The sequence below is a fragment of the Macaca mulatta genome, chromosome 14 (genome assembly GCF_049350105.2).
Source record: "Macaca mulatta isolate MMU2019108-1 chromosome 14, T2T-MMU8v2.0, whole genome shotgun sequence".
NCBI lineage: Eukaryota > Metazoa > Chordata > Mammalia > Primates > Cercopithecidae > Macaca > Macaca mulatta.
Genome location: NC_133419.1, coordinates 95632555 through 95658995, shown reverse-complemented (window position 1 = coordinate 95658995; position 26441 = coordinate 95632555). Strand labels below are relative to the sequence as shown.

Here is a 26441-nt window from a genome sequence, read left to right as displayed (position 1 = left end):
GGGCTCCCAGGGTTCCACAAGCCCTCAGGTAGTGAAGTGGGACAGGCTAATTTTATTATGTCAAAAAGTCTGCTGGAAATTTTGTATAGCCCATCAGAAGAGTGCATTAGCTAAATATGTTCTTTATTTTGGACTGGAATATATAAATTCTGGCTCAAAAACTCTGAACCTTCGGAATATAATGTTTCCCCTTTTCAGCTCATAATGTCACAGACACCAAGAAATAACACAGACATCTAAATTCTTCTGTCACTAGACTCAGCCTGCATCTTAAAACCTGCAGGTGACATGCAATTTCCCCCAGACAACTCTGGCACCGGACCCATTGCTGAGTGGAACCTTTTGCTTCTCTCCATGGCACGGCAGGGGGGAGGAGAGTTTTGGGAGACCTCATGTTCACAGCCTTTCAGAACATGACAGAGAAGCAATCTGTTCTGGAAGGCCTGGAGTGTGAATGCAAACATGGGCTGGCAGGTCCCACGTGCCACACCTAGCCATCCCTTACGTGTATTCCATGTCCTGACACCTTCTGTTGGCCTGCACCACCTCCTCCTCCTCTTGCCAGATGTGGGCCTCCAGAGAGCTCTCTCCGTAGCTGCCATTCCGTGAGTGGTTGATGATTGTGGTGTCCCTGGCAACACAAGGATATGTGTTTGATCACGGGAAACCTTCTTGCTTTGTCTCAATGCAAACAGACACAGAACGGAGAGGCTGGTGTTCATGCTGGAACAGAGATCAGCTCTGCATCTCCCACTGGCCCATGAAGGCCTTCCCTCCCAATTTCCTCAGCTCAGTTATCAATCTCATCTGATGCCCATACAGAGAAAGGTGTAAATGCTTGTGGAGAGGTGACCACAGGGTGCTGTGCTAAAACTCCACAAATTCCTTCACCCACTTTTCCTCTCCTGAATTCTGTCCAATTCTCTTCCTAAACTAGATAGAATTAAGCAGTATCTAAGGAAAACAAAAAAAATTCAAAAATCAAGTCCCCTCTGCCCTGTGACTACATTATGTATTTAACTACATGGCATGTTATGAATATGTAAAACGGGCACCTAGAGATTTAATCTACTAACATATAGACTCTATTATTATTATTATTATTATAATATTTGTTGGTATTTCCATGGTTGTACTTTTTCATGCTTGTCCTATGCCTCACCTTTCCCATCAGAGTTTAGGTTTTATTTCTGTTTATCGCCCATATAGCATAGAATGCCTACTTCAGTATTTTACAGTAAAATGGGGGCTCAGTAAATACTTAAAACTGAGACTGGTCCTCTCAGAGAGTGAGGCTCCAAGCTGAGGTCTTCGTTCATGTTGTATTCTGTCTCACTTCTTGTTTTATGGGCCCTGCCTGGGATGCAGGTCAGGACAAGGTAACAGGCATCCCAGGGCCCAGGGCAGAAAGACGAAGGCAGACACTGTCCTTGACAAGTTCAGGTGAGGTGGGTGCAGTGAGGGCAAGGGCAGACACAAGTAAATTAAGAAGCAGTTTCACTGCAAGCATCTGTCTGACTATAAACAACCAGTCACAGATAACTATTCCTGCCACTGGTTTTGACAATTGCTGCTAACTAACAATGATTAGTAAAAATAAGATCACTGCGTCATCTAAGTGATATATCTCAAGATGAAAGGCACAATAATGGCTCTGACTACATGAGTACCTAATTAGTAAGACATAATGTAGCCAAGTATTTCACATCTTTTTAACTTCATGTTCCAATGTACAATCATACTGAAAAACTTTTTTTTTTTTTTTTTTTTGAGGTGGAGTTTTATTCTTGTTGCCCAGACTAGAGTGCAGTGGCACGATCTCAGCTCACTGCAACCTCCGCCTCCTGAGTTCAAGCGATTCTCCTGTCTCAGTCATCCAAGTAGCTGGGATTACAGACATGCATCACCACATCTGGCTAATTTTGTATTTTTAGTAGAGACGGGGTTTCACCATGTTGGTCAGGCTGGTCTCAAACTCCTGACCTCAGGTGATTCAACTGCCTTGGCTTACCAGAGTGCTGGGATTACAGATGTGAGCCACCGTGACCGGCCTGAAAACTTTAAAGCTTTTTTTTTTTTTTTTTTTTTTAACAGAATAACCCAAAACAGAAAAATTGAGGCCCCTTTAATGACAGCTATCAGCTTCACACAGGGACTGGGTAGGGCATGGTACACATGGTCTCTCATTTAGTTCTCCCAACTTGTGCACGAAGTATTATTATCCTCAATTTCTAGATGAAGAAACCAGGGTTAGGTGACATTGCCAAGAATACTCAGTTAGTGAATAGTGAAAATTGATTCTAACTCAGGTATTTATGACTCCAAAGTCCATGCCCCTAACCATCACTCTATACTCCTGCAAGTTTCGTATGTCTTTAAGAATAAGGTCTCAGCAAAGATGAGTAAAGATAAAAACAAACCAGAGGGCATATGTGAGAATGTGGCTCAGAAAAGTGCAAAGTGTCATTGAAAATACACTAAAGGCCAAGTGATGTAGAAAGCAAACAAAATGCTTTAAACATATTTGTAAAATTATAAATTCACACTATGGTGCACAAAATCATGAATATAGAAATCAGTGGCTAGAAACATTTTCAACAAATTTACTTTTGGAGACTCTACATGGAGCTGGAAACGAATCTAAAAATTCATGTTTACATTGCCAAGTAAGGATAGCAAACACAATTAGATAAAAACAACTTAGACAGTAAACATATAAAACTCTGAAAGAAATATTACATTGCTTTGAAATTTTAAAAAATTTTCAAAACCTTCTGCACACATACAAGATAAGCTGACTCTCTAAAAATTCTGACCAACAGCATCAAGAGGCGTAAAGATGGGAAAACCAGTTGGTGTACATAAGTTATTTTCTTTGTTTAAAAATCATTGCTTATAAATATAAAGTATGCATGCATCTGTAGTTGAAAAGTCACAAAACTAATGGCTGGAAATAGTCATTTTTACCAATTTGTCTGTGGCCATTTAGCACCTGCACCTAGTCAATAAGAGCTCAAAATGTGTACTTTTCTCAAAAACGCTTCGTTTTCCTTTTTTCTCTTACTGAAAGGAAAAAAGCAACACTGAAATGACGAGGTTTTCTTTGAAAAGAACATTAAGATTGGGGCTAACTATCTGATTGGTTCTCTGAACCTATTCCCCCACCCAGAAGGGGCAGTCTGAAATGGGGAGGGTAGTTGCTCACAGAATTATTAGATGCTTAATAAATATGTGTAAAAGCAAAGAAGGCGGGGTGACGGGGATGGAAAGGGGCTCCCTCTACCCATCCAAGGCTTCAAATAAGGCAGAGAAGGGGAACAGTGGGACTGGGTAAATCCCACAGAACTCCTGCTCTCTGGGGTAAGAGTAATTTCCCCTTGCACAAAGGATAAGAATAAGGCTGGGCCTAGAATCCTGTGAGCGGGTGATTGTGATTGGGTCTGTGGTTTCTACTCGCCCCCCACCCTCCCTCCTCTGCCCACTACAGGGTTTATGCTTTGGACCCATTCATTACCCTACTCCTGATTTTTACTTTCTAGTCCCATTCATACTCTCAGGGCCTAGGATCCCAAACAGACATCTAACGCAATAAACCCACAGATGAAACAACAATGACACGTGGAAGCCCCTGTGTCATTTCTCCAAGGTCACACATTGACACTGCTACTGGGGCTTTAGTGTTCTCAGCCAGAGCAATGTGGTCAGGTTGCCTGCTCTCATCATTGATATTTCACATGTGATGTAAGTGACACTCAGAAGGGCTTGTCCTGGATCACACACGCACAGTCAGGAAGGGAGGGAGAAGCCCTGAGCGCAGATGTCCTGCCTCCCTGTGCAGCGTTCTTTCCATTACAATCACAGGGAGGAAGGAAACTCCCAGGGCAACCGCGCATAGCAGTGCACCAGACCACACATGTCTAAGAAGGCCAGGTCCCTTTGTGACTTTGTGATGACCTGTTCTCTTCCTCGGAATGAGAGAGGAGATTGAGTTATTAGCTTAGAAAACAAAAAGCTGAAAAAAAAAAAAAAAACATTTCAGTTATGTAAAAATCAGCCAATGTTTCAAAAGGCTTCCCTGTGCCCATCCATATACTGCAAGGGCTGAACTGGAGGCTGCAACTTCCCTCCAGCTCTCAACTCAGTACCCCGGAGCTTCACCGCACCGTCTCAAGTGTCTATCCCTACTCCCAAAGTCTCACTCTCATAGATACTGCGGGTTGCTTCCCGTCAAAGTGTAGACACACATAAACAACGTGGAAGCACAGAAAAATGATTCCCAAACGGGCATTTTCCACATGGGTCTGTAGGTCTTTCTCGGTGCAAGTGTGCTGCAGCGCCCACTGCAGACACTAACGCCCGAATGGTGGCACTGCTTTCTCCAATTCCTGGAGCTAACATCTGAGCACACTACTGGGGATTCTCCCCTACTTCAGTAATGAGCCTGACAGCCAGTGATTAACTTCAAGAGTATCCCCTCTCCACCCCAACACGCCTTCTCGTAGTCATTAAAAATATAGTAATCCATCCCAAGGCAATGTGGCTTTTACTCCTTTCTCGGTTCACGTCCTGTCATCCAAATAGCACCATAGCCCTTATTTATTAAGAAGTCCCATTTTCTGGATGCTCCTTTGAAATTTGAGGATCCTTTCCACATAAATGACCCTAAATTTTGATGAATTCCAAACAACTTTAAGTTAAATGCCCAATATAACTTATGGGCAGAAAGCAAACTGGCTGGGAGGCAGTGAGGGGCTGGACTGGTCCCCTGCACAGCCACCCACGTGTGTGCAGCGACTATGCATGCAGCTGAGATCCAGTGGCCAAAGGCAAAGAGTGCCTTGCTCACTCTGACAACAGTATGTTTTAACAGAACATTTAGGAGCTTTTTTTGTGAATTACTGCACACTTTGAGCTGGTTTATAAAGACAGAATAAGTTGTGCACCTACAAAAAGAAGTAAGGCAACTGAGGTAAAAACTGACAGTAGCAGAAAAGAATTTCAAACTATATAAAATCAGTTTTCAAGCCAGGCAGATCTCCATTTGACACACGGCCCACCACCCACTACCAGTGTGATTAGGAGTCAACCACTGTACCTCTCTAAGCCTCATTTTCTTTGCTTGTAAAATAAAGATGATAATAATATACCTGCTCTCAGGGCTGCTATGAGGATTATCTATTCTTCTAGTTTGGCCCATGATATAAATCCAGCATTAAAAAGTGCCTTAAATATACTTTCACAACATCATTCTTGGTGATTGCACAGTATTCCACTGTGTGATGTACTTTAAATTATTAAATGAACCTCCTCTTGTTGAAATCTAGGCTGTGTTAAATGTATTGATATTTTCAACAACACTGAGATTAACTCTTTAGACATCCATCTTCAGGCACTTATATGATTTTTAAAAGATAAATGTCTAGAACTAGAATTGTGGACTCAAAGGGAAAATATATATTGCCAAATTACCCTCTAGAAATGTTATTCCACTTTGCTCTCCAACTAGCACTATAACCACTTAAAAATAATTTTTAGCTGACCTCACTCCCTAGGATGGGTCTTGGACCTCTCTGGATAGCCTGTTTGTTTTGCTTTGATTGCTTTTACGACCACCAGAGTTCCACTGGTCTCACCTCTCAGCTGCTGCGGTGGCCGCAGCATTCATAGCGAAGTGTCGGATGGTGCTCTCCTCCAGGTACTTCTGCTCCCACTTCGTCATGTCGGCCTCCAGGGCCAGGATCCGTTCCTCCTTCTCCCGCACAAGTTCTAGGAGGGCTGGGGCATTGTATTCCGGCACGTTGGCTGGCTGGCCATTTCCATGTTTCTGAAGGAGTAGAAAAAAACATCTTGATGCTCAAAACCACATGAATGCTGTCTACACAACTGCCCATACAGAACAGATGAAGTGCCCCAGATCCTGCAGCAATTCACACACCATGCTACTTCACCTCCAGATTCCTCTATTGTAGTTAATTCTCATGGTGCTCTGCAAAACAGACAATATTATCCCAGTTTTACAAATGAGAAATGAAGTTTCTGAGGGATTACATTAATGATGGAATGTCCCTCAGCTAATCACTAGTAGGGTCAGGATTCAAACCTGGGTCTATCTCTGCAGGTCAAGGCCTCTGCATGACAAGAAGTGGCTTGTCAAATGGCATGCAGTTAATTACACCAAAAGCAAGAATAGGAATTAAGTCTTGGCCTCCTGGTCTAGGGTACTTTCTCCAGAATTCCACAGAGTGATTCCAGCTGTTTGTTTCCCCTGAGGCTGGCGGGGGAAATGGAAGGCAAAGGAAGTGGGAGATGCCCTAACTTGCATGCTGCCTAACTGCAATGCTGGGAAAGGAGGTATTCATACCTGCCCCACTCAGAGGCCTGAGAATGAGAATCAAACTAGATAATGCATATGAAAGCAGAAGACCTCTAGCATAAGGCAAGCTCATTTTTCAGTCTTTTCTTTTCATCTGTGTCAATAAGAGAAAATAAAGCCATTTTCTGGATTGCTTACAAACTGAGGATGTTCATACTTCAGAATCTTTTTCCTTTAATTAGGTACGCTATTTCCTCTAAAGAGCACGACACAGAAGAAGTTGGCGTTCTGAGAAAGTGCTGCCTTCAGAGCAGCAGCAGAGAGAGGTCATCTCGGGGTCTCAGGGTTAGGGGCCCAGTCAGAGTGCGGACCAGGCTCCCTAGTACTCCAGGGAGAATGATTTCATCCCAGCTAGTCTATATCCTGGGGTACACATTCTCCTCATGTTTTCCAGTGATTGCAAATTTTAAACGCAGAGCTGGGTGCAAGATGAGAGGCATGTGAATGCTTTACCCAGAGCCACATAATCCCCTAGATTAAGAAAACGACTGGGGAATTACCCAGAGCAACAGCTGGGCAGTCGAGCTGTACTGATGGAATCTAATCGTATCAGAGAGGAAAAAAGAAATGGGTCTATGGATTTTTTGTAAACCAAATTTTGTTTTTATTTGATTTTTTTTAAAGCTACAAATATAAATTACTCTAGGAAGTAGTATCTTGCCAGTGACCAACATTTTAAGTAGGAACACAGCAGAAGGGCACACCTATCCTCACCTGACCTGTGCAGGAAGGGCACTGACTCCATCTGGCTAGGCACCTAGCCTCAGGCAGGAGAACAAATGAACCAGTCCAGCGAGATGAGACACTCCCTTATTTTTAGAAACTTTCCAAGAAAAATCTCCCATGGCCTCACTAAGCTGCCATCTATGCTTGTCAGTTTCTATCTAAATCCCTTCTGTTACCATCTCAGCTGGCTTATTTTTGCAGAATCCTCTTAACCTCACATGAGATCATGACAACTCTTCATAGCCCCCCCTAATTGATGTCATTAAGAGTTATTTACATAAATGCATGAATGTCAACATTCAAGGGTACAGAGCTAGCATGGTCTAATGGGTAAATGTGCTACCGAGAAAAACAGATTGATGGTCAGGTGGGCCAGCTTCTGCCGCCCATTCAGTCAGCTAGACGGCAAGTATTGACTGAGCATGTACCATGCGCCAGGGATGCAACAGTGAACACTACAGATTAAGTCTTCGCCCTCAATGTGTTCACGTGGGAAGAATGTCCTCGTTAGCTACATGACCTTGGGCTGGTCCCTTTAACTTCCCTGTGCCTCATTTCCCTTTTAAAGAACATTCTTCAAGAACCTTCTCTCTTCTTTCTCATAGGACTACTGTGGAAGTAAGATGTGAAAATTAATTTGAGCTCTTTGTAAAAGAGATAAAATTGTGAGTTCTTAAAAATGTAAATTCCCCTCTCTCTTTTATCTTTTTTCTCTTTCACTTCCCTCCCAGTTTCTAATGATGCTGAAGCACTATTTGACCTCCCATGGTAGAGGGGCAACTGCTTATAAAACAGGAACTGTTGATTAAGAGCTTTTCTTTCTGCTAGTCCTATTGTCCCAACCTATCTTTCTCTCTCCATCCCCCTTCAGTAAGCCACACTTCTGTTGACTTTGTTCTCAATGAGGCTGGAAAATCTGGTGTAATGGCGGAATTTGCGAGAGGGTACCAACGAATGCCCTAAAACTTCAAATGACTCTGAAGGTAATGATGGCAATGAAAAAACAGCAGTGAGAGTCATTTGCTTTTAATCAATTGCTAAGTGCAAGGCATTCCAATAAGCACTTTGTTCAGATTTTATTTGTAGTTACAAGTGTGAGGTAAGTATAATTTATTTGCCTCACTTTATAGATAAGGAAGTTAAGGTTCAGAAAGATGACTTACTCTAGGCTACTTTTCTGGTGGGAGGCAGGATTCAACTGTGGCTGGTTTAACCCTGGGGCCCATGCTCGGAATCAACACACGATTCCATGCCTCTCTGCTCATCCTCAGTGTACCAGCCCTTCTGGAAAGGTCCAGAAGAAATAATTGGAGCTGACTCGAGGGCTCTGTGTTGTTAGAGGGGGCCAAGTAGACCGGTTCAGCTGTGTCCCGGCATAAGTCAAAGGGCAGAGCCCTTGTCTGGGCTGTTGAATCAACAAGAACTCTAAGCCGCACTCTCAAAAGTCTCTTCAGAATCATGCCCAATGGGAAGTGGTGAGTCCATGCGGTTGGTCTATTGTTCTGTTGAGGGTGGAGATGACCAGGAGCTTTGTGACAGTGGGACCCCAGCATGCTTTCTAAAGCTGTCAGATAACTGCCTTGGACACAGGGATGAAGGAACAGGGTGTGGCGTGGATGGCGGAAGTCTTTCTCGAGGTTGCCTGAGGCTGCTGCCCAAGAACTGGCAGGCACGTTCATGAGTTGCGTGAGGGTGAGTGAGGAGGAGGGGATCAGAGAGGCCCTGGATCCCTTTTCCCGGACAGGCTGAGTTCCTCACATGACCCCATGTTCTCAAGTAGACTCCGAGTCATCCCTGGTGACAGCAGAGCTGCCCCCCAGACCAGCCCACAGTCCCTCAAAATGAGTTTAGACACACTTTGCCCTTTTTACAGTATCTGCCACATGGAACTAGTAAAAACCTCAAGATGTTTCCAGTTGATTTTTTTGTAACAACGTTTTAACCTTTTTTCGGTTATAAGATCATGTATGCTTACTGCGAAAATCAGAAAATAAAGAAGCATTACAGGAAAAAAAATAAGAAGGCTGAGCATCCCGAACCTGAAAATACAAAACCCAAAACACTTCAGGTCCCAAGCAATTCAGATTAGGGATACTCAACCTCTACTTATCTTTTTAATGAGTATCAAGAGCAACAGGGAAATAATCCCTGAATGTATTTCATATCATAGGAGGCAGATTAATGCTCTCATTAAAACAACAACAACAACAACAACAACAACAAACTGTAATGTTATTTTTAAAGAGATGCTGAGCATCACAGTTCTGTTTAGAGACTGTCTCCTCCTCTTTGGTCTCATGTCAGCCATACACAGCTGGGGGTCTGCCATCAGCTCCCGAACACACATTCAAAATGAAAGCAGAGTAATTTCCCAAGAGAGCTTCAATTCTGAAATTTCTGTCCCCCACTGGTGCTCCTCAGCCTGTCAGCAGCCTTCATGCACAGCAGGAATGTTGTTTTTGCCTGCCTGAGGAAACCGTGTGGGTGAGCGTGCATGGGTCTGAGTGTGCATACAGCCAACTATCCTCTGTGGCAATTAAGATACTTTTCAATAATTCTAACATTATGTTTCTTCTTGATAAACAACAAGGATGACGGAGGTAAGTCTGGTTTCACAGCACGCAGAAGAGCCAAGGAGAAGTAATCTAACTGTAGGGTGTGGACAGCATATTAACCGGGAAGGAACATTCTTTTTGTGCTCTAAGAACCAAGATGTGCCCATTTGGTCAGCCAAAGAAAGATTCATCAGTATCTATTGTGGGCCAGTGCCATACCTGGAACCAGGGAGAACCCCTGTCCTCAGTTGGGGAAGCGAAGATCTCAGCAACCGAGCAACAGAGAACAGCTGAAGGGTGTAACTCTGTGCCAAAGTATGTGGCACAGTTTGTCAGTATTAGAAGTCCACAGACAGACCCGCCTTTTCTTATGAGCTATCCACCAAGCTAAGACAGTGGGAGGCGGAGGTGGGTTTCTTAGTTTTCTGGGCAATCTCACTAACACCTCCTTCTCCAGCCAAATGCACACACCCAGAGGGAACTGTACGGGCCTGCCCTGCGAGAGGGCTGAGCTGGCCTGAGTGCATGCGCTCAAGTGTTTTCAAGTGTTTTAACCACAACCACTATGCCCTATCCAGTAGATAATTCCATGGGGCCCTGCCTTGCATTTCCCTGGTATCCCAATTTAGAGCACACCCTTCACCAGCTGCATAAAGGCCTCTGCTCATCATGCTGGGTGATGGTGGACAGGCTTGTCTGGGGCCAGGAGCTTTGACCAGTCTTCTTCCTGCTTGCTGTGGTGCAGGTGAACTCCAGGCTGGGCTTTTCATTCTGTGCTAACTCACAGCTGAGTTACAGAGAAGGACAGGCAGCAGGAATAGGAGCTTATGGCCAATATTATTTTCTAGGGATGGTCCTACATCCCTTCCTCTCCTTTACCTCTGAAAACTCACTGATCATCATGTGCTACTAATGTCACCTCTTATTGGCTCTTCCCTTCAACTCCTCCACGAGTTCTCACTGTCACTACACCCTAGGCTGCACCGACAACCTTCAGGCTGGCCTCTGTGACTTTAACATCCACCCTCTGGATGGTCCTCTGACATCAGAGGGCTCTCTCCCGGATCTCTTGCACCATATTTCTCTGCAGCTTAAAAACCTCCCAGTTGTTGGTACTCTGTTGACTATAGGAAAAAAGCCCAGTCTCTCAGCTTGACCAAATGCCCTCCACAAGTAGCCTTAGTCTCCTCACCAGCCACTGCACTGGGCATTCTCCCCTAGCTGCCTGCACCCTGCTGCCCTGGACCTGCCATGTTGTTTCATGGCCCTGTCCTTTACCATATTCTCCCTCTACCTATGATGTTCTTGCCCTCAAATATCCAACAAACTCATCTTTCAATGTCCAGCTCAAATGTCCTCCTCTCTGAAGTCATCTAATGCTGCATTCCCCTCTCCCTAGCCCCAAGCTGGTGACCACTTTCTCTCTGTGAGGACATCTGTCACTCCAGTAAGTGGACTGCTCGTCTTCTCTCCTGGTCGTTGTATGGGTTCACTGAGGACAGGGAGTTCCTGTTTCCCTCTGAATCCTGGGAGCAAGGTGCAGCATCTGGTCCATGGGAGATGTTCCATACATTTGCTGAGTGAATATATCTAATTCTTTCACCAGTCTATGCCCAGTTCCTTACCTGCTGGGTTCTCAGCGCGTCCAGCTCTCTCTCCAGCCAAGTCCGCAGTCTCCGCTCCATCTGCTCTCGCTTCTCACATGCAGACTGCAGCTGGGTCAGGGCCTGCTGCAACTTCTCGACTTTCTCAACATATGCTTGCTTCTCTCGTAACTGAGTGGAGAAGAGTAAAAAAGCACAGAATTTAGACCACTGATTCTCAAAGCTGGGGTGGAGGAGGTAGGGTCAGATTACCTGGAAATCCTATTTAAACTACAGGTTGGCCGGGCGCGGTGGCTCAAGCCTGTAATCCCAGCACTTTGGGAGGCTGAGACGGGCGGATCACGAGGTCAGGAGATCGAGACCATCCTGGCTAACACGCTGAAACCCCGTCTCTACTAAAGAATACAAAAAAACTAGCTGGGCGAGGTGGCGGGCGCCTATAGTCCCAGCTACTCGGGAGGCTGAGGCAGGAGAATGGCGTAAACCCGGGAGGCAGAGCTTGCAGTGAGCTGAGATCCGGCCACTGCACTCCAGCCCGGGCGACAGAGCGAGACTCCGTCTCAAAAAAACATAACAAAACAAAACAAAACTACAGGTGCAGGTACCTCCCACCTCTCTACTCCTACCCTTCAAGTGCACTGGAACAGAAAAGATTTACACATAGGCTGCCAGTTATACCTACAATGGCTAGGATGTATGAAATTGAAGACCCTACTGGGGTACCTGCTTTTGGTAATTTGTGCAGCTTTGAGCTCAATACTTGTTTATTGCTTAATAATTGCTGCATTTTCAGGCACTGGAAGTGAAGTAAATAAAGAGTTTTTGCACGTATGTTTATTGCAGCACTATTTACAATAGTAAAGACATGGAAGCAACCCAAATGCCCATCAATGATAGACTGGATGAAGAAAATGTGGCACATATACACCATGGAATACTATGCAGCCATAAAAAGGAATGAGATCATGTCCTTTGCAGGGACATGGATGAAGGTGGAAGCCATCATTCTCAGCAAACTAACACAGGAACAGAAAATAAAACATCACATGTTCTCCCTTGTTAAGTGGAAGCTGAACAATGAGAACACATAGGCACAGGGAGGTAACAAAACACACCGGGGCAAGTTGAGGGGTAGGGGTGAGGGGAGGGAGAGGATTAGGACAAATAGCTAATGCATGTGAGGCTTACAACCTGGATGATGGGTTGATAGGTGCAGCAAACCACCATGGCACATATATACCTATGTAACAAATCTACACGTTCTGCACTTGTATTCCGGAACTTAAAGTAAAATTAAAAATAACATAAAATAAATAGAATTAAAAAAAGAGTTTTGGATATCATGAAGAAATGCTTATTCTACAATGTCAAGTGGAAAATCCGGAATCAAAAATTATATACAACATTATCATAATGATGTCTATCTAGCCATGAAAAAAAGGCAGGAATGAAATACTTAGAGCATTAAGCATGCTTATCTATATGACAGAATGGCAATTACTTCTTTATTCTTTTCTATATTTTTTTGAGTTTTCTATAATAAGCACAAATTACATTTATAATAGAGAAATTAGGGATGTATGTATATATGTATGTGTACCCATTTATGTATGTGTGAATAAAAAAAAAATCTTATTATAGACATCTATGGAGTAACTTTGTCCTAAAGATTTCAGAGTCCTTTATAGATTAGTTGGCAGCCCTGAAGAGATGGGAAGTGCATAGTGAATATTCAACAACACAATAACTGAGGAGATGGAAATTAAGGTTAAAATAATTTATGGAAATGTCACATCAGGTATGGATTTAGAATTATGACCAACGACTTCCAACTCTCACTTTCATACTTTGTTTTCTTCCAATTAGGAGTTTGGCCCATGTTCATAAATCCTGGGCATACTGACAGCATTCTGAGAACTGGCTAGTGCCAAAAATCAGGCTTAGGCATCAACTTGATTTGGTCCTGGGTGAGAAGACACCGGATGCTATTTCCTGTCATTCTGCACCTGGGTGTATTCGATCTTGAGTTCAATGATGACACTGGCAAGTTGGAACACGCTAGTGGTTTAGCTGCTAGGTGAGCTTTCTGACTCAGCAGGCAGCACCGCTGTGAGTTATACCTATATCCTGTCCTAGCTGAAGTCACTAGAATAAAATGGAGATGCTTTCACCTTTCAAAGAGGAGACAGCAACTTTACAGACTTTTTACATCTGTTCTTAGGATCGATTTTTATCTGGCCCTTTCATTCCTTGTGATTTTGATTGCTCAATTCCCCTGGCTTCTGAAGACCTACTAAGTGAAGGTTCCTGCAGCCTAATCTGACAAAATATTTTGTGTGTGTGATTCATACACCACTTACCATAACTTCCACTGAATATACTTCTCTGAATGTGTAGCCACTAGACTATAAGCACCAAGAGATTTGCCTATTTCGGTCCCCGCTGGGCAGAGTGAACAGGGCGTACCCAATGCCTGGAATAGCGCTCAGCATTTAGTAGGCACCCAGTAAGTATTTGCTAAATGAATAAATATTATCCTTAAGCAATTGCAAGAAGTTTGAAGGCAGGAATCTGTCTCCTTCACCTTTGTATCAACCTTAATTCTGGCAAGGCATATATCCTGATGAGGATGATTAATAACAGTAATTACATCAGTCAACACTGTCGGAACACTACCATGCCAAGCACTGTGCTTTATATGTAGTATCTCATTTAATCCTCCAAATAATAACAGGAAGAGGAGGTAAAGTCCTTTATTATCTTCATTAGAGATGAGAAAAGTCTTCAAGGTTATATGACTTGCTTAAGGTCACACAGCTGACAGGCCATACAGCCAGGACTCTCGTTTACAGCTGTCTGCTCTAGAGTTCACTCTTACCCATCATGGTAAATTACAGTAGGCTCTCAGTATCTGAACTGAATGAAGACCATTAAAGGAAACCCTAATTAGAAAGGAGTGATGCTGGAAGTAGACCTATGAGACATTCTGGAGAGGTTACATTCAACCAACTAAAGATTTCACAGAAATATAATGATAAAAAAAGACCCATATTGGTTGTTATAACTTGTCTTCAAGAAGCTCACAACGGACTCTTACTTTAATAGAAACATTTAAACTAAAAGATTTTAAAAACCACCATTTTCCTTAGCTCCACTCATGGAGATGGAGATGTCATTTCAGTAATGACAATAATGAGAAGCCCCAGCCTCCCTTAAGCATAATAGATCTCCTGTCTTTAAGGGGTTGAGGTCACTTTCTGTGGCAAGTGTTTTCATATTTGATATGTTCCTTAGTGGCAACATGGAAGATACCATGGGGGCTGCTGCCCCGGATCCTTATGCTAGTATTAAAATGGTAGTTTCTATGCAAGACTTATGGGGTTTTAAAGGCTTCCAATGGGCAAGACCCTCGTTTACTCCATCATCTTCCTCTTCAGCTGCTTTATCCTTCTGTTTGAAATCTGATGAAACATTCCTGTTACTTAGCATCGGGGGAGGTTTTCTGAAGAGACAGTTTTTTTAATTCAACAACAGTTGGGTTAGTAACAATACTGTTTCCTCTGTGCCCAGCAACAAGCTAAGCACTTTTGTAAGTGCTCAGTAAGCCTGCTCAGGTAAGCCTGTGTAACACAGAGGCACCTGCCGCCACCACCGCAGGACGCTGGAAGGTGCAGGGCAGCAGGCCCCTGGCTGCCTGGCTAGGCCTCTGCTGCTTTTCTTCTTCTTCATCTATAGCCTGGATTCCTTAGCTTGGACCTCAGAAATGGTCATTTTAATTCCTCAGTCAGGTTGAGGAAAAGGCTACCTCATAATGCTTAAGCTAAAGGGTTGATTTCATCAGAAACTACTAAATGCAATGCATGACGCCTGGTAGGACACATGTCAACCGATGGGCTGTAGGCTGGGCTTCACACCGAGTGTGAGTGCTTTGCTGATGGGATTCCCCTGTGCTTTTCAGACTTTGCCTGGCTTTAGAATGCATAGATTCTGTTTTTATTCACTTTTATTTGAGAAGTTTCCCATATTCCTCCCCTGTCTCAACTCCTTGGAATTGGCTCTGGTTAAGGTAGTTGGGTTAGGAAAAGAAAGTGGAAGCCCTCTGGGCTCTGCTTCCCCTCTTCCCCACCAAATCCCCACAGCCTGGTCTCACCTCCTCTTCCAGCTTGATGACCCTGGCCTGGGCATTGCTCAAAGCCTGGTCCAGGATCTCAATGTGTCTCCGATGGTCCTCACTTGCAGTCCGCACTGCTGCTAACTCCATTTCTAATTTCTCCTTTTCCTTCAAGAATTCTTTGTCTAGAAGGGAAACAAGAACAAAACTACCTCTATCAGAAATTGCTCACCCTCTGGGCTCATGGCCAGTCTACATCTGGCAAGGATTAAAAATAAAAAGCATGCAAATAGCGGAGGACTGAATTGCTGTTTCTGCTCCCTTTTAACAGTGGTGGTATGGAAGGTAACGGTTTTCTCAAAAACCGCTAGATACATTCCAGGCCACATTGTGAACAGTACACAAAGAACCAGTGACCCCATATTCTTGATAACTCACTTCTCTACAACACTGACTTTCATACTTCAAATTAATCTTGTATCTACGATTACATTTTATGCTTACAACCTTCCCTGCTTCCATTTTCCAAACCTGTGATGAAAGAGTGGGTAATATTAATAATAATATTAACATTCTCATTCACAGAAAAATAAACCAAGTCCAGAGAGGTAAGCTCTTTGCCTGAGGTTAGACAGCAGAGGGGAGCATCAAGCTCAGGCCTCCAATCTCCGGGTAGATCCTCTTCCCATATGACCTGGCCCCACAATTTATCCTTTTCCTGCTGAAAAGGGGAAAGGGACAAGGCTTTAAATTTAGGAAAACTGCTTTCTCTCATTCAATGATAATGTAATGATGGCGATCACTGCCTCTCTTTGCATGTAGGAAGCCAAGGCTGGTGTGCTCTTAGTTACTCATCATCCTATACAGACTTCTCTACTGTTTTAGCTTAAGCAGGCAGTCGATAGTGTCATGGGATGAGCATTTCTTATTGAAAATACTTTTCATGTTGCAAAAGCAATATGTTGTTTTTTAAAAATAAGACTATTTAGATACGTTGCTTATAATATGGAAAAACTTGAACAAACAATACATAAGAGATTGGCCAAATAAACTTCTAGAAACTCTCTGATAGGATGCAGCCATTAAAATTAAATAAGAGAATACCACTGACATGAAAAAAAGTCTCCTTATTGAAAACAGGTAGTTACAAAACCGTATGCATACTATTCCGTATTTATAGAAAATGAGGCATAGAATTACAATAGTAGCAGCAACAATAGTAGTTAGAAATGGATTTCTGTGTGCCCACACCATTGCAATGTTCCATACTGGCTATCTCAATCCTCCTAGCAACCCACACTGAACCATAAAGAACCCAAGTCTGGAAGTGACACCAGTGGTTAACAGTGTTTGCATGCATTCACATTTCCGCCTATATGCATTCGTTAATTTAACAAATAGTTATCAGACATTAAGGACCAACACTATGTGTTCTGAAGCAATAGAAAGAATGCAGCACACTAACAGGGCAGAAAAATGTGGTTTTAAATATAGAGCATGGAAATTAAAATGACACTATAAGGCTGCAAATATCAGATAAACTCACAACTTTAGAGCCAGAAAGGATCACAGGAAACATCAACATCCAGTTCTCCCTCTTTTGCTTCATTGCTGAGAAGAGGAAAGCCCTGAGGAGCAAAGGCACTTGTCCAGGGTCTCCCAGCCAGTGGGGACAGAGCCAGGGCCAGAATCTGGTTTTCCTGATGTCCCAGTACAATGTCCTTCCTTCTTGACTGCACAACCCTTGCATCGTCGAATTATGTCAATGGAATCAGGGGGCAATGGAACAGCTTCTGAATCGACAGACTGAAGGAGCTGACTTGTAAAGCTAAGCGGTGGCTGTGCTTCCTAGAAGCAACGGCATCCCCTGAAAACAAGATGAGGCCACCAAGATCCCGACTCAGAGCACAGCATTATTTCTGGGTTCTTTATGCCCCACTGCAGTGACCCTCTGCACTGCCCCTTCTCCCTTTCTGTGGCATTTGAAATGGTGCCTCTGAAACTTCCTTCCCAATCCGTGGAAAACAGGCATGTGAGAGACCTAAACAAAGGGGTCGGTGGCAGCCCACTAGTGCTACCCACCCCCATCCACAGCCCTGAAGGGACCAAAGCACCTCACTCTGTGCAAAGTCACTGATATTTGACCACCTAATCCTAGGTTTGGACAACATCTCAATGGTCATAGTGCCTGCTGGCCTTGTCCAAGCTCTGGAGGGCACTCAGGCATTACTAAGCAGGCATCCTGGAAATGAACCTCAGGATCTCAGAGCTTCTACCTGGTTATCAACCTAAGCATAAACATTCTTCTCTTTGTTGAGGGCCACCAAGTATACACTGATGTTGACAAGAAGCAGTAAAATGAAAGTCTGAGCTCAAGAATAGAAGCCACAACCAAAGTTTCTCATGTTCTGTAGATCAGTGATGACTATTATTTATTGTTATATCACAATGATAGCTATTTAGATAGTCCTGAGTCAACAAACATCCCACCCCTCCAACACCCCCCTGCCACATACATACATGATCTCAGCGTTTGCTATTTGCTTGATAAGCAGTATCATATTGTAGCTAAAGAAAGGATTTTAGCATGAGAAAGACCTGGATTCAAATCCTAGGCTCACTACTTTATAATTATGAGGCCTCAGGTGAGGTATTTAACCTCTCTGTGCCTCAGCTCCCTCATCTATCAAATGGCAATGGTATCATCTACATCACAGTGTTATTATGATGATGCTTATAAAGTATAAAGGGACCTGAGTACTCAGGACTTTGTTTTAGTTATTATTGATTCCCTGGGCCAATAAGAGCGCCTGGCTCAAAAATATTGTTGAATGAATGAATGAGTCTTTATTATGTGCCAAGTTCAGTGTCCACAGAACAATAAATCATAGCTCCTGTTAGCTGTTAGGTATTCAGTATCCTCGTGATCTCCTAACAGCCTTTGTTATACAGTTGTCCACTCGACCTTCGAGCCCACTGCTCACTTACAAGCCGTTACACACCAGATGGCTGGTACTGACCATGGATACCTCTGGTTCCTTCCTCTGCCCAGGCTCCCTAAACCCCACAGTGTACACTACAGACAAACATGTGGAGATTGGACAAAAGCTACATTCGTTTCTGGAGTGTTTTGCAGACCTCTGAAATTCATGGGTCAAACATCTCTGTCCTGAATTTGGTGACTTTAGACTTAAAGCTCCAGCATCATCACTTAGTATCACTCATACTGGTTAAGAACTCCTTGTCCACTGATAGGCAGTAGTGTTGTCAATTATAAAGTTTTAAAAACAATGTTCATGACAATAGTAATAACAATATCTTCCCATGTTTGTTGAGTAAGTACTGTGTTTCAGGAATGGTTAATTATAGTAGTCTCTTTATTCTAAGTTTTCTGTAGGAGGTAGGCAACATAATTCTTATTTTCCAGCTGAGGAAAATGCCACTAAAAAAAGGGTAAGTAACTTGCCCATAGAGGTGATGATCATCAATGGCAGAAATAGAAGTTGCATTTATATCTAATGTGTGTTCACAAACACGGCCCTGTACTGCTCCTCCTCTCCAAGCACGCATAGGGATAGAAGAGCTCCATTACAACATAGCTTACTATTGCACAGATATAAGTTATGTCACAGGTCATATATCTCTGAAAACATAGCAATTACATTCACATGTGTATCCATTTACAAATATTAACTAATGAAGCATCTACTACACAGAGGCATCAGAGTACTGGTTAAAAGCATGGGTCTAGAATCAAACTGCCTGGGTTCACACCCAGCTCTTCCACTTATGGTTCTGTGACTAGGGTAGTAAACAAATCTCTTTGTGCTTCAGCTTCTTTGCCTTTAAAGTAAGCATCACAATAGTACCTATTTCAAAAGGCATATAGTAAGTTCCCAATGAATGTCAACTTTGATAACACTGCGGTTATTATTGTTGTTACAGGAAGTATGATAAATTCTGGGGCTGTGAGGTGAGTAGGATATAGCATTCTGTACCTGATCTGGTGGGAAAAGATGCAAAGACGTGGGCAAAGGCAATGTGACAAGGCGCTCTAACAGATGCAGGCACAGGGTGCTGTGAGAACACAGGAAGGACAACTAACCCAGGGCAGGGAATGAACAAGATGGGGTTTCATGGCAGTCAGCCTACAAGGTGGGCTAGCTATGCTCCCCAACTCTTGGAGACATGGGGACCATGAAGTGTATCAGACTCACTCAAAGGAGTCATCCTTCGGGAGATAACAAGGGACAGCCCCACAGTGAAACCACCTCATAAGAAGGTCCTTCAGTTTATTAGCTAAGCCTCTTCAGATGGATCTCAAGAAAGACAAGTCTCGTGATGAATTTTTGGTAGGGCTCCAATATATATACTGAGAATTCCTGGAACAGGCAAGTTGACACAAGGGAATTCTTGCCCAGAACGGTCTGTTTACTCAGTGGATATGAATTACCCTGAACTGTGTGGCGTAGGGAGCTGTTTAGCTTGATGGCTCTCGTCCCATTTACATAGAAGGATGTCTGCTCATACACTGTTTACTCTTAAGCACAGCGATGGCACAGGCTTTGTGGCCAGGCCGACCTGGTTTGATTTTGGCACCTTCGCACAGCAGCTCACCTTGGACACATGACTTTACCTCTCTGAGACTCCATCTCCTCAGATGAAACTCACAAGATCTATTTTGCAGAACTGCAGGTGAGGATTGAAATAAGTATCAGTAAAATGCCTACCACAGGACTTGGCACATAATACTAATACTTGATAAATCACAACAAGAGCTAACATACATTCCTGGGGACTTACCATGTCCCAGTCACTGTTCCAAGAGCTTTAAAACATATAATCCTCCCATAAGCCCCATTTGACAAATAGAAAACTGAAGCAAAGCAAGCTATGACACTTGTACAATGTCGAATGGTGGTCCATTTGTGTCTCCCTTGCTTGAGGAAAGAACACAACTGGTAGAAAGAAATAGGTCCAATAATTCAAAGATGTCCCCTTTCTGTCTTACCCTTCTTTTTTGTCACTTCTGGGTAAGGTTCCAAGTGGACACCCTGCTGACACTGTTTCTGTGATTACTATCTGAGCACTAAGCCTAACTGCCAGCTGAACCGTGGGACAGAAGACCCCGTTCTACCGTTTTAGCCACTTCTGTTAGGAAATACTGAGGGTGGATGTGTGTATAAGGTCAGGGCTCTATGTGCTGTGCTACAGCTTCAAATTCAGTGCTCCCACTTACGGCTGGGGCTTCTGAGGACAGCAAACCTGTAAGCCAGTACTTCCTACATAGGAATTCATTTCTATGGTTTACTGATACAATGAATTTTTGAGAAGTTTTTCCCTACCCCACGTAACTGGAGAGATAGAGGAGTCCAGCTACTGCCTGCTTGATTAAGGAGTGTCTAAGTCACTGGAGTGCTTGGTAAGTAAAAGATAGGTGTTTGCTATGGTTTGAATATGGTCCCCCAAATTTCTTGTGTTAGAAACTTAATCCCCATTGTAACAGTATTAAAAGGTGGGGCCTTTAAGAGACGATTAGGCCATGAGGGTTCAGCCCTCATGAATTAATTAATGCTGTTACTGTAGGAGTAGGTTGGTTATTGTGGGAATAGGTTACTCATTTAAAAAATGAGTTCTGCTTGATTCTGTCTCATGGGATCACTTCTGCCTTCCGCCCTTTGGCCATGCAATAATGCAGCACAAGGCCCTCACCAGGTGCCAGCACCATGCTCTTGGACTTGCCAGCCTCCTGAACTATGACTCAAATAAACTTCTATTGTTTGTAAATTACCCAGTCTGTGGTATTCTGTTACAGCAGCAGAAAATGAACTAAGACAGTATTCTGTTCCTTTTTCAGCTGGAATCAAGGTTTGATCCTTAACCAACTGGGTTGGGGGGGTTTGGATCTCTCAGAGAGAGAGTGAGAGAGAGACAAGAGAGAGGAGAGAGAGAGAGAGGCGTATGAAGGCATAAAAATAGGCCAAGCTAATTCTGTTCAAGCTCCAAATTCCAAATGCCCCCATAATGATACATAACTAGCCCATTTTGGCACCTGCTTCTGGAGAGTCAGGTATCTCTCTGGCACTTCTCGAGGAAGGTTCTTGGATGTGGGAAGAGGTGGTGGTTGTGACAGAGTTAAAGGAGGAGGAGGCAGGCACAAAATGAACCTCAGAAATGCCAATGACTGATTTTAGAGGTACAGTCTCTGGGAGTCTCTGAGTGAAGAGAGCTTAAAGGGCATTACCAGAGAGGAAGCCACAAAGGAGAGGCCGAGTAGGAAGACTGAGGGGAGCCATGTACAACAGTGTCCAGGCCCTCTATGTACCATGCTGGAGCCCCAAGTCCAGCACTGGCGGTTCACTTAGAGAATGAACCTGTGTGAAGAGGCCAATGCTTCCTAACCTGGAATGCTCTATGAAATAGACAAGTTTCCTGCTATCTGCCCAGCTAGTCCAGTGCTGATCAACACCAAGGGCATCAATTCTGTTAACTAGAAGCTTCTCCACAATGCTGCTGAAATGAAATCCTCTTATGAAAAGATGTTCAAATAATTATCTGCCACATTATCCCTCCCTAATGTTTCTCCTCCATTTCTTCTTCTTCAGTGATCCCTCAGCTCCAAGGTCCCTGGCACCATATCTGATAATACTAAACAGATGTTGGAGAGGATTCTATTTCAAGGGACAGCTACAATTTATAGAGTAATTGAAGGATCAGATTTATTAGACAGTCCTTGTTGATACCAAAGGTAATTTTTTTTTCTGAGGTTGTGGGTATGGAAAGACAATAGGAAGATATTTCATTTACATTACTGTCTACAAAACTATTTAGGTTCCTTCTGCCTCAAAGATACTCCACACTCAAGTGCCCCTTCTTAACATCTGCCCCCACCTCCTCACCCCAGTTTGAGTCGAACTGATGAACATAGAAAGACTCAAAAAAGTAGAATCCAAAAAGAGCACTGTTTGCAAACACATACGAGTAATCTATTCACATGAGGCTTATTTGATGCAAAACAACATGAAACACGATCTACTTTTTACAGCCACACATGAATTCACAAACAGAAAAGTAATATGATACAACGCTGACCGTAGAAGTCGCTGGTTTGATTTTTTGTTATCTTTTTAAAATTGCTGATGGTTTCTTGGGTAAGGAGCCTTGTTATTTGGGGAAAGGGCCTTCAGCTTTCTGCTGTCCCTGAGCTCTGGTGGAGATTACCAGGGTTCTGCCAGGCGGCTGGATACACAGGCTGCAAGTTGAGTGGTTAAGTGGGTCTATTCACAAACAGGAACACTCCAGCGAGGGCTGGTTTTAAATGGCGGAGAGAGTGGAGTGTTTTTAAATGAGTTCTGTAATAAGGAAAGTTAAGAAGGGGAATTAAAACCAAACTGTTCTGCAGAGCCCTGGGAGAGGGAGAGGGAAGGGAGGGAAGGAAGAGAAGAGACGCTGTGGCCAACTGGGAAGGAGAGGAATTCTGAAGATGAACCCATCTCAGCCAGAAATTTCTTCAACTGTCCTGCATTTTACGTATTACACTTCCACACTATCTGAACAAGAGTTCTGAGTTTGAAAGCTACTAGTTTAGTCATTACAAAAGAGATAAAGATTTGTGGAAATGGCTTCTGTTAAAATGTGGGGAAGAAATCTTCCGGAGAGATGGATAATATGGGAAAATGAAGTAAAGCCTAAAGTGCAATGGATTTATTCAAACTCTGTTGCCTAAATGTAAAAGAATAGCAATGTCCCTGTTGACAGAGTGCTGTACAGCAAAATTCTTCTAAACTGTTAATTACTTTTCAAGGCCCACCCTAAAGGCTACAGGCTTCTCCCCCAACACACTTTTCTTTTTGAGGTGGGGGTTCTTTTGAGTGTGGTTCTCTAACAGGTCCTTGCCACATTCTGCCTTGCACTCCAGGTCCAGTGACTGACGTGTGTCTGTCTCATTTTTCCTACTGGATGTCTTCATAGTGACTGAGATGTCTTCACAGTGCGTCGAAACCCTTCTATCTTCATAGGACTTTAAAGATCTAACATAACTGATGTGTCTTATATGTGAAGAAATATAAGTTTAGGCAACAGTTTATTGAATAAGAGGATGCTGTTGGTATATAATCAAATTCTAACTGAGTCTTTAAAACAGTTTCCAAATACTTGTTACTGGAAAGCAACAAAGCCTAACCACAGAATCCTCTATTGGTCTAATATAGGAAAACAACACATTTTTGTCTTAACATAGTTATAAAATTTTTATTATTTTATATAATTTATCTATTGCTCTTATCCAGAACCCACAGTGAGTTTAAAGCATCAAAAGTAAGATACCTCAAGTACGATTTGGTAAAATATTTATTTTACTCTCTACCTGTAAAAGTTCTCTTAAATACAATTTTCTCTGATCTAGTCATTCTTCACATTGCATTTTACTTCTGGAAATTGTGCTTACACATTTAGGTATAACTCACAGGTTTTTTTATCCACCCAAGCTTATTACATATGCAGTTTACAAACTTGCTTGACTGAGGAGACACCCATTCATCCAGCTCAGCTTCCAAATGTACTGCTCAACCTTTCACTTTATTTTGTTTTACCTGAAATAAAAAAGTACTGCTACTTCGACAGCACTGCTGACAGCATAAAAACAAACTAGACAATGAATAATAGTGCCACATAAATATAGGATGCACAGGGCTCTTGGTTTTGACTATACATATACTCGTAATTCCATTTTAAATCAAACCTGAAGATTTAAACTTTTTGTAACCACCACTGAAGAAAAGGGCTTTTTTGCCTTCTTTTTTCTTTCTTTCTTTTTTTGAGACACAGTCTGGCTCTGTGGCCCAGGCTGGAGTGCAGTGGTGGCATCTCGGCTCAGTGCAACCTTTGCTTTCTGGGCTCAAGCGATTCTCCCGCCCCGGCCTCCAGAATAACTGGGATTACAGGTGCATGCCACCATGCCCAGCTAATTTCTCTATTTTTAGTAGAGATGGGGTTTCGTGGTGTTGGCTAGGCTGGTCTCGAACTCCTGACCTCAAGTAATCAGCCCGCCTCAGCCTCCCAAAGTGCTGGGATTACAGGTGTGAGTCACCACGCCTGGCCTTGCCTTCTCTTTTCTTAATATAAAAAACTGACACTTCTAATTGCAGATATGACAAAGTAAGACCCTCCTAGACGATTTGGCTCCTGTGCAGAGAACAACCATAAAACCTGGCCATAATATAAAGAATAATGATCAGAAGGTGTTAAAATGTGAACAGAAGCAGACAGTTTCTGGTGGGGAGTAGCAGCTGGCTTACAGAGGTGAAGAGAAGCCATACTAGCTATACAAATTATGTACCTTGATTGTGCTCATTGTTACATTTCAAGATACGGGACATTTAAAAGTGTAAATTTTATTGGATGTAAATAATGTCTTAATTAAAGTCAATTTAGGTATAAAACAAATATAGGTATATATATAATATGTATATAACATGTATATACTTATATTTGTTTTAACTAAGGCATTATTATAATGTGTGTGTGTATATATATACACACACATATATATATATGTTTTTAAGTGGCCCCGCTGAATGGCAAATATGGCTTAACCAAAGCTTGCCCCAAAGACAGAAGTTATGCTGGGGAAATCATTACATCTGGCGGAAAAAGTTGTTTATGCTAGGACTGATCAGGGATAAAGAAATGCGTTGTCTACAATTATATTCTCTCTCTTCTTTTAACTTCTGCAACCCCTCCCACTGTCATTTTTGCAACTTGCTTTGAATAGATTCCTTTTTTTCCCTTCTTTCTACCAAACCAGTCTTTGTAAGCAAAAAGAAAATTAGTAACAGATGCAAGCTTATTTTTAATGGTCTAAGACCAAATTTTCTGGACTTAAAACAAACACTTTGTCCCCTCAAAAGTTCTCTGAATCCATTAAGATACAGCTGTAGGCTCTCACTATAATTCATGAACTAAAAATAGTTTTGAAAACTAATTGTAAGAAACCACACCACAGAGTTACTCGTTGTATTCTGCTTATTTTTTAATTTTTATCATCCAGAGAATAAAGTTTGACTTCACATTTTGAGAAAGCTAGCTTGCTTGCTTGCTTTCTCTCTCTTTCTTTCTTTCTTTCCTTTTCTTTTCTTTCTTTCTTTCTTTCTTTCTTTCTTTCTTTCTTTCTTTCTTTCTTTCTCTCTCTCTCTCTCTCTTTCTTTCTTTCTTTCTTAACTCTAAGCTCTATTCTGGTCTCAAGGAAATAAATCTGGGGCAGGGGGTATCTGAAGAGGATATACTGAATTATCCAACAAGACCTTTTATTATAATTGGCTCTAGTTCAAAGATAGATGTAAAAACCAAAGGCGCAGAATGTTAATTCCAGTAGTTGGAACTCACTTGAGAAGATCTGAACACATTAGTATTAAGTCACAGCACTGGGCTAAATAATTTGCAACCAAGTAAGTCTTCTAGTATAAAAATTTTCTGGTATAAAAACTTTGTTCATTTACCATCCAGGATCCTTCGCAGTGTAAAATCATGAAATCCTTGGTCAATCCCAGAGCCGACAGAATTGACCTTCTGGAAAAGGGGAAGGAAAAAATAAGAAAACGGAGGTCCTAATTCTAGTTGTGGTTTAGCCATTAAACACTTGCTCACTCCGGTTGCAGTTTCTTCTTTGCAAAATGTGAACGCTACACTAATGAGCTCTAAAACCACCAGGAGTTCAACATTGCCACCTCTCACATTCTAATATCTCTCCACTTGCCTGGTCCATAGGAGATGGCTTCCCCATGGCAGTTCAGTATGAGTTTGGGCTCCAGAATCGAATGACCTAGGTTCAAAATCTATCTGCTTCACTTATCAGCCTGTATGACCGTGGACAAGTTACTTCATCTTCCTGGGCCTCAATTTCTCCATCTGTAAAATACCTGCAATACTTACCTCAAAGGTTTGTTTGGAACAGTAAAAGAGACAATGTACCTGTGAGGGCTAGCGGAGTGCTTGGCTCACAGTAAGTGCTCAGTTAGTGTTCAATTAGTGTTGGCAGCTGTTACCGTTGTTAAATGACCACAGCCGGGCTGGCC

At 42.7% G+C, this 26441-nt stretch overlaps 1 protein-coding gene across 10 annotated transcripts in view; it reads right to left on the bottom strand.

Annotated features, from left to right (window-relative positions):
* Positions 1 to 26441, bottom strand: part of AMOTL1 (angiomotin like 1) — a 173964-nt gene that overhangs the window by 10986 nt on the left and 136537 nt on the right. For all 10 annotated transcript variants that reach the window (XM_028833914.2, XM_015115492.3, XM_077964218.1 and 7 more), the window contains 4 exons: positions 15409 to 15554; positions 11280 to 11429; positions 5634 to 5824; positions 506 to 631 (listed from right to left, as the gene is read on the bottom strand). In XM_028833914.2, coding sequence (XP_028689747.2) covers positions 506 to 631; positions 5634 to 5824; positions 11280 to 11429; positions 15409 to 15554 — 613 coding nt within the window. The remainder of the gene's footprint in view (positions 1 to 505; positions 632 to 5633; positions 5825 to 11279; positions 11430 to 15408; positions 15555 to 26441) is intronic.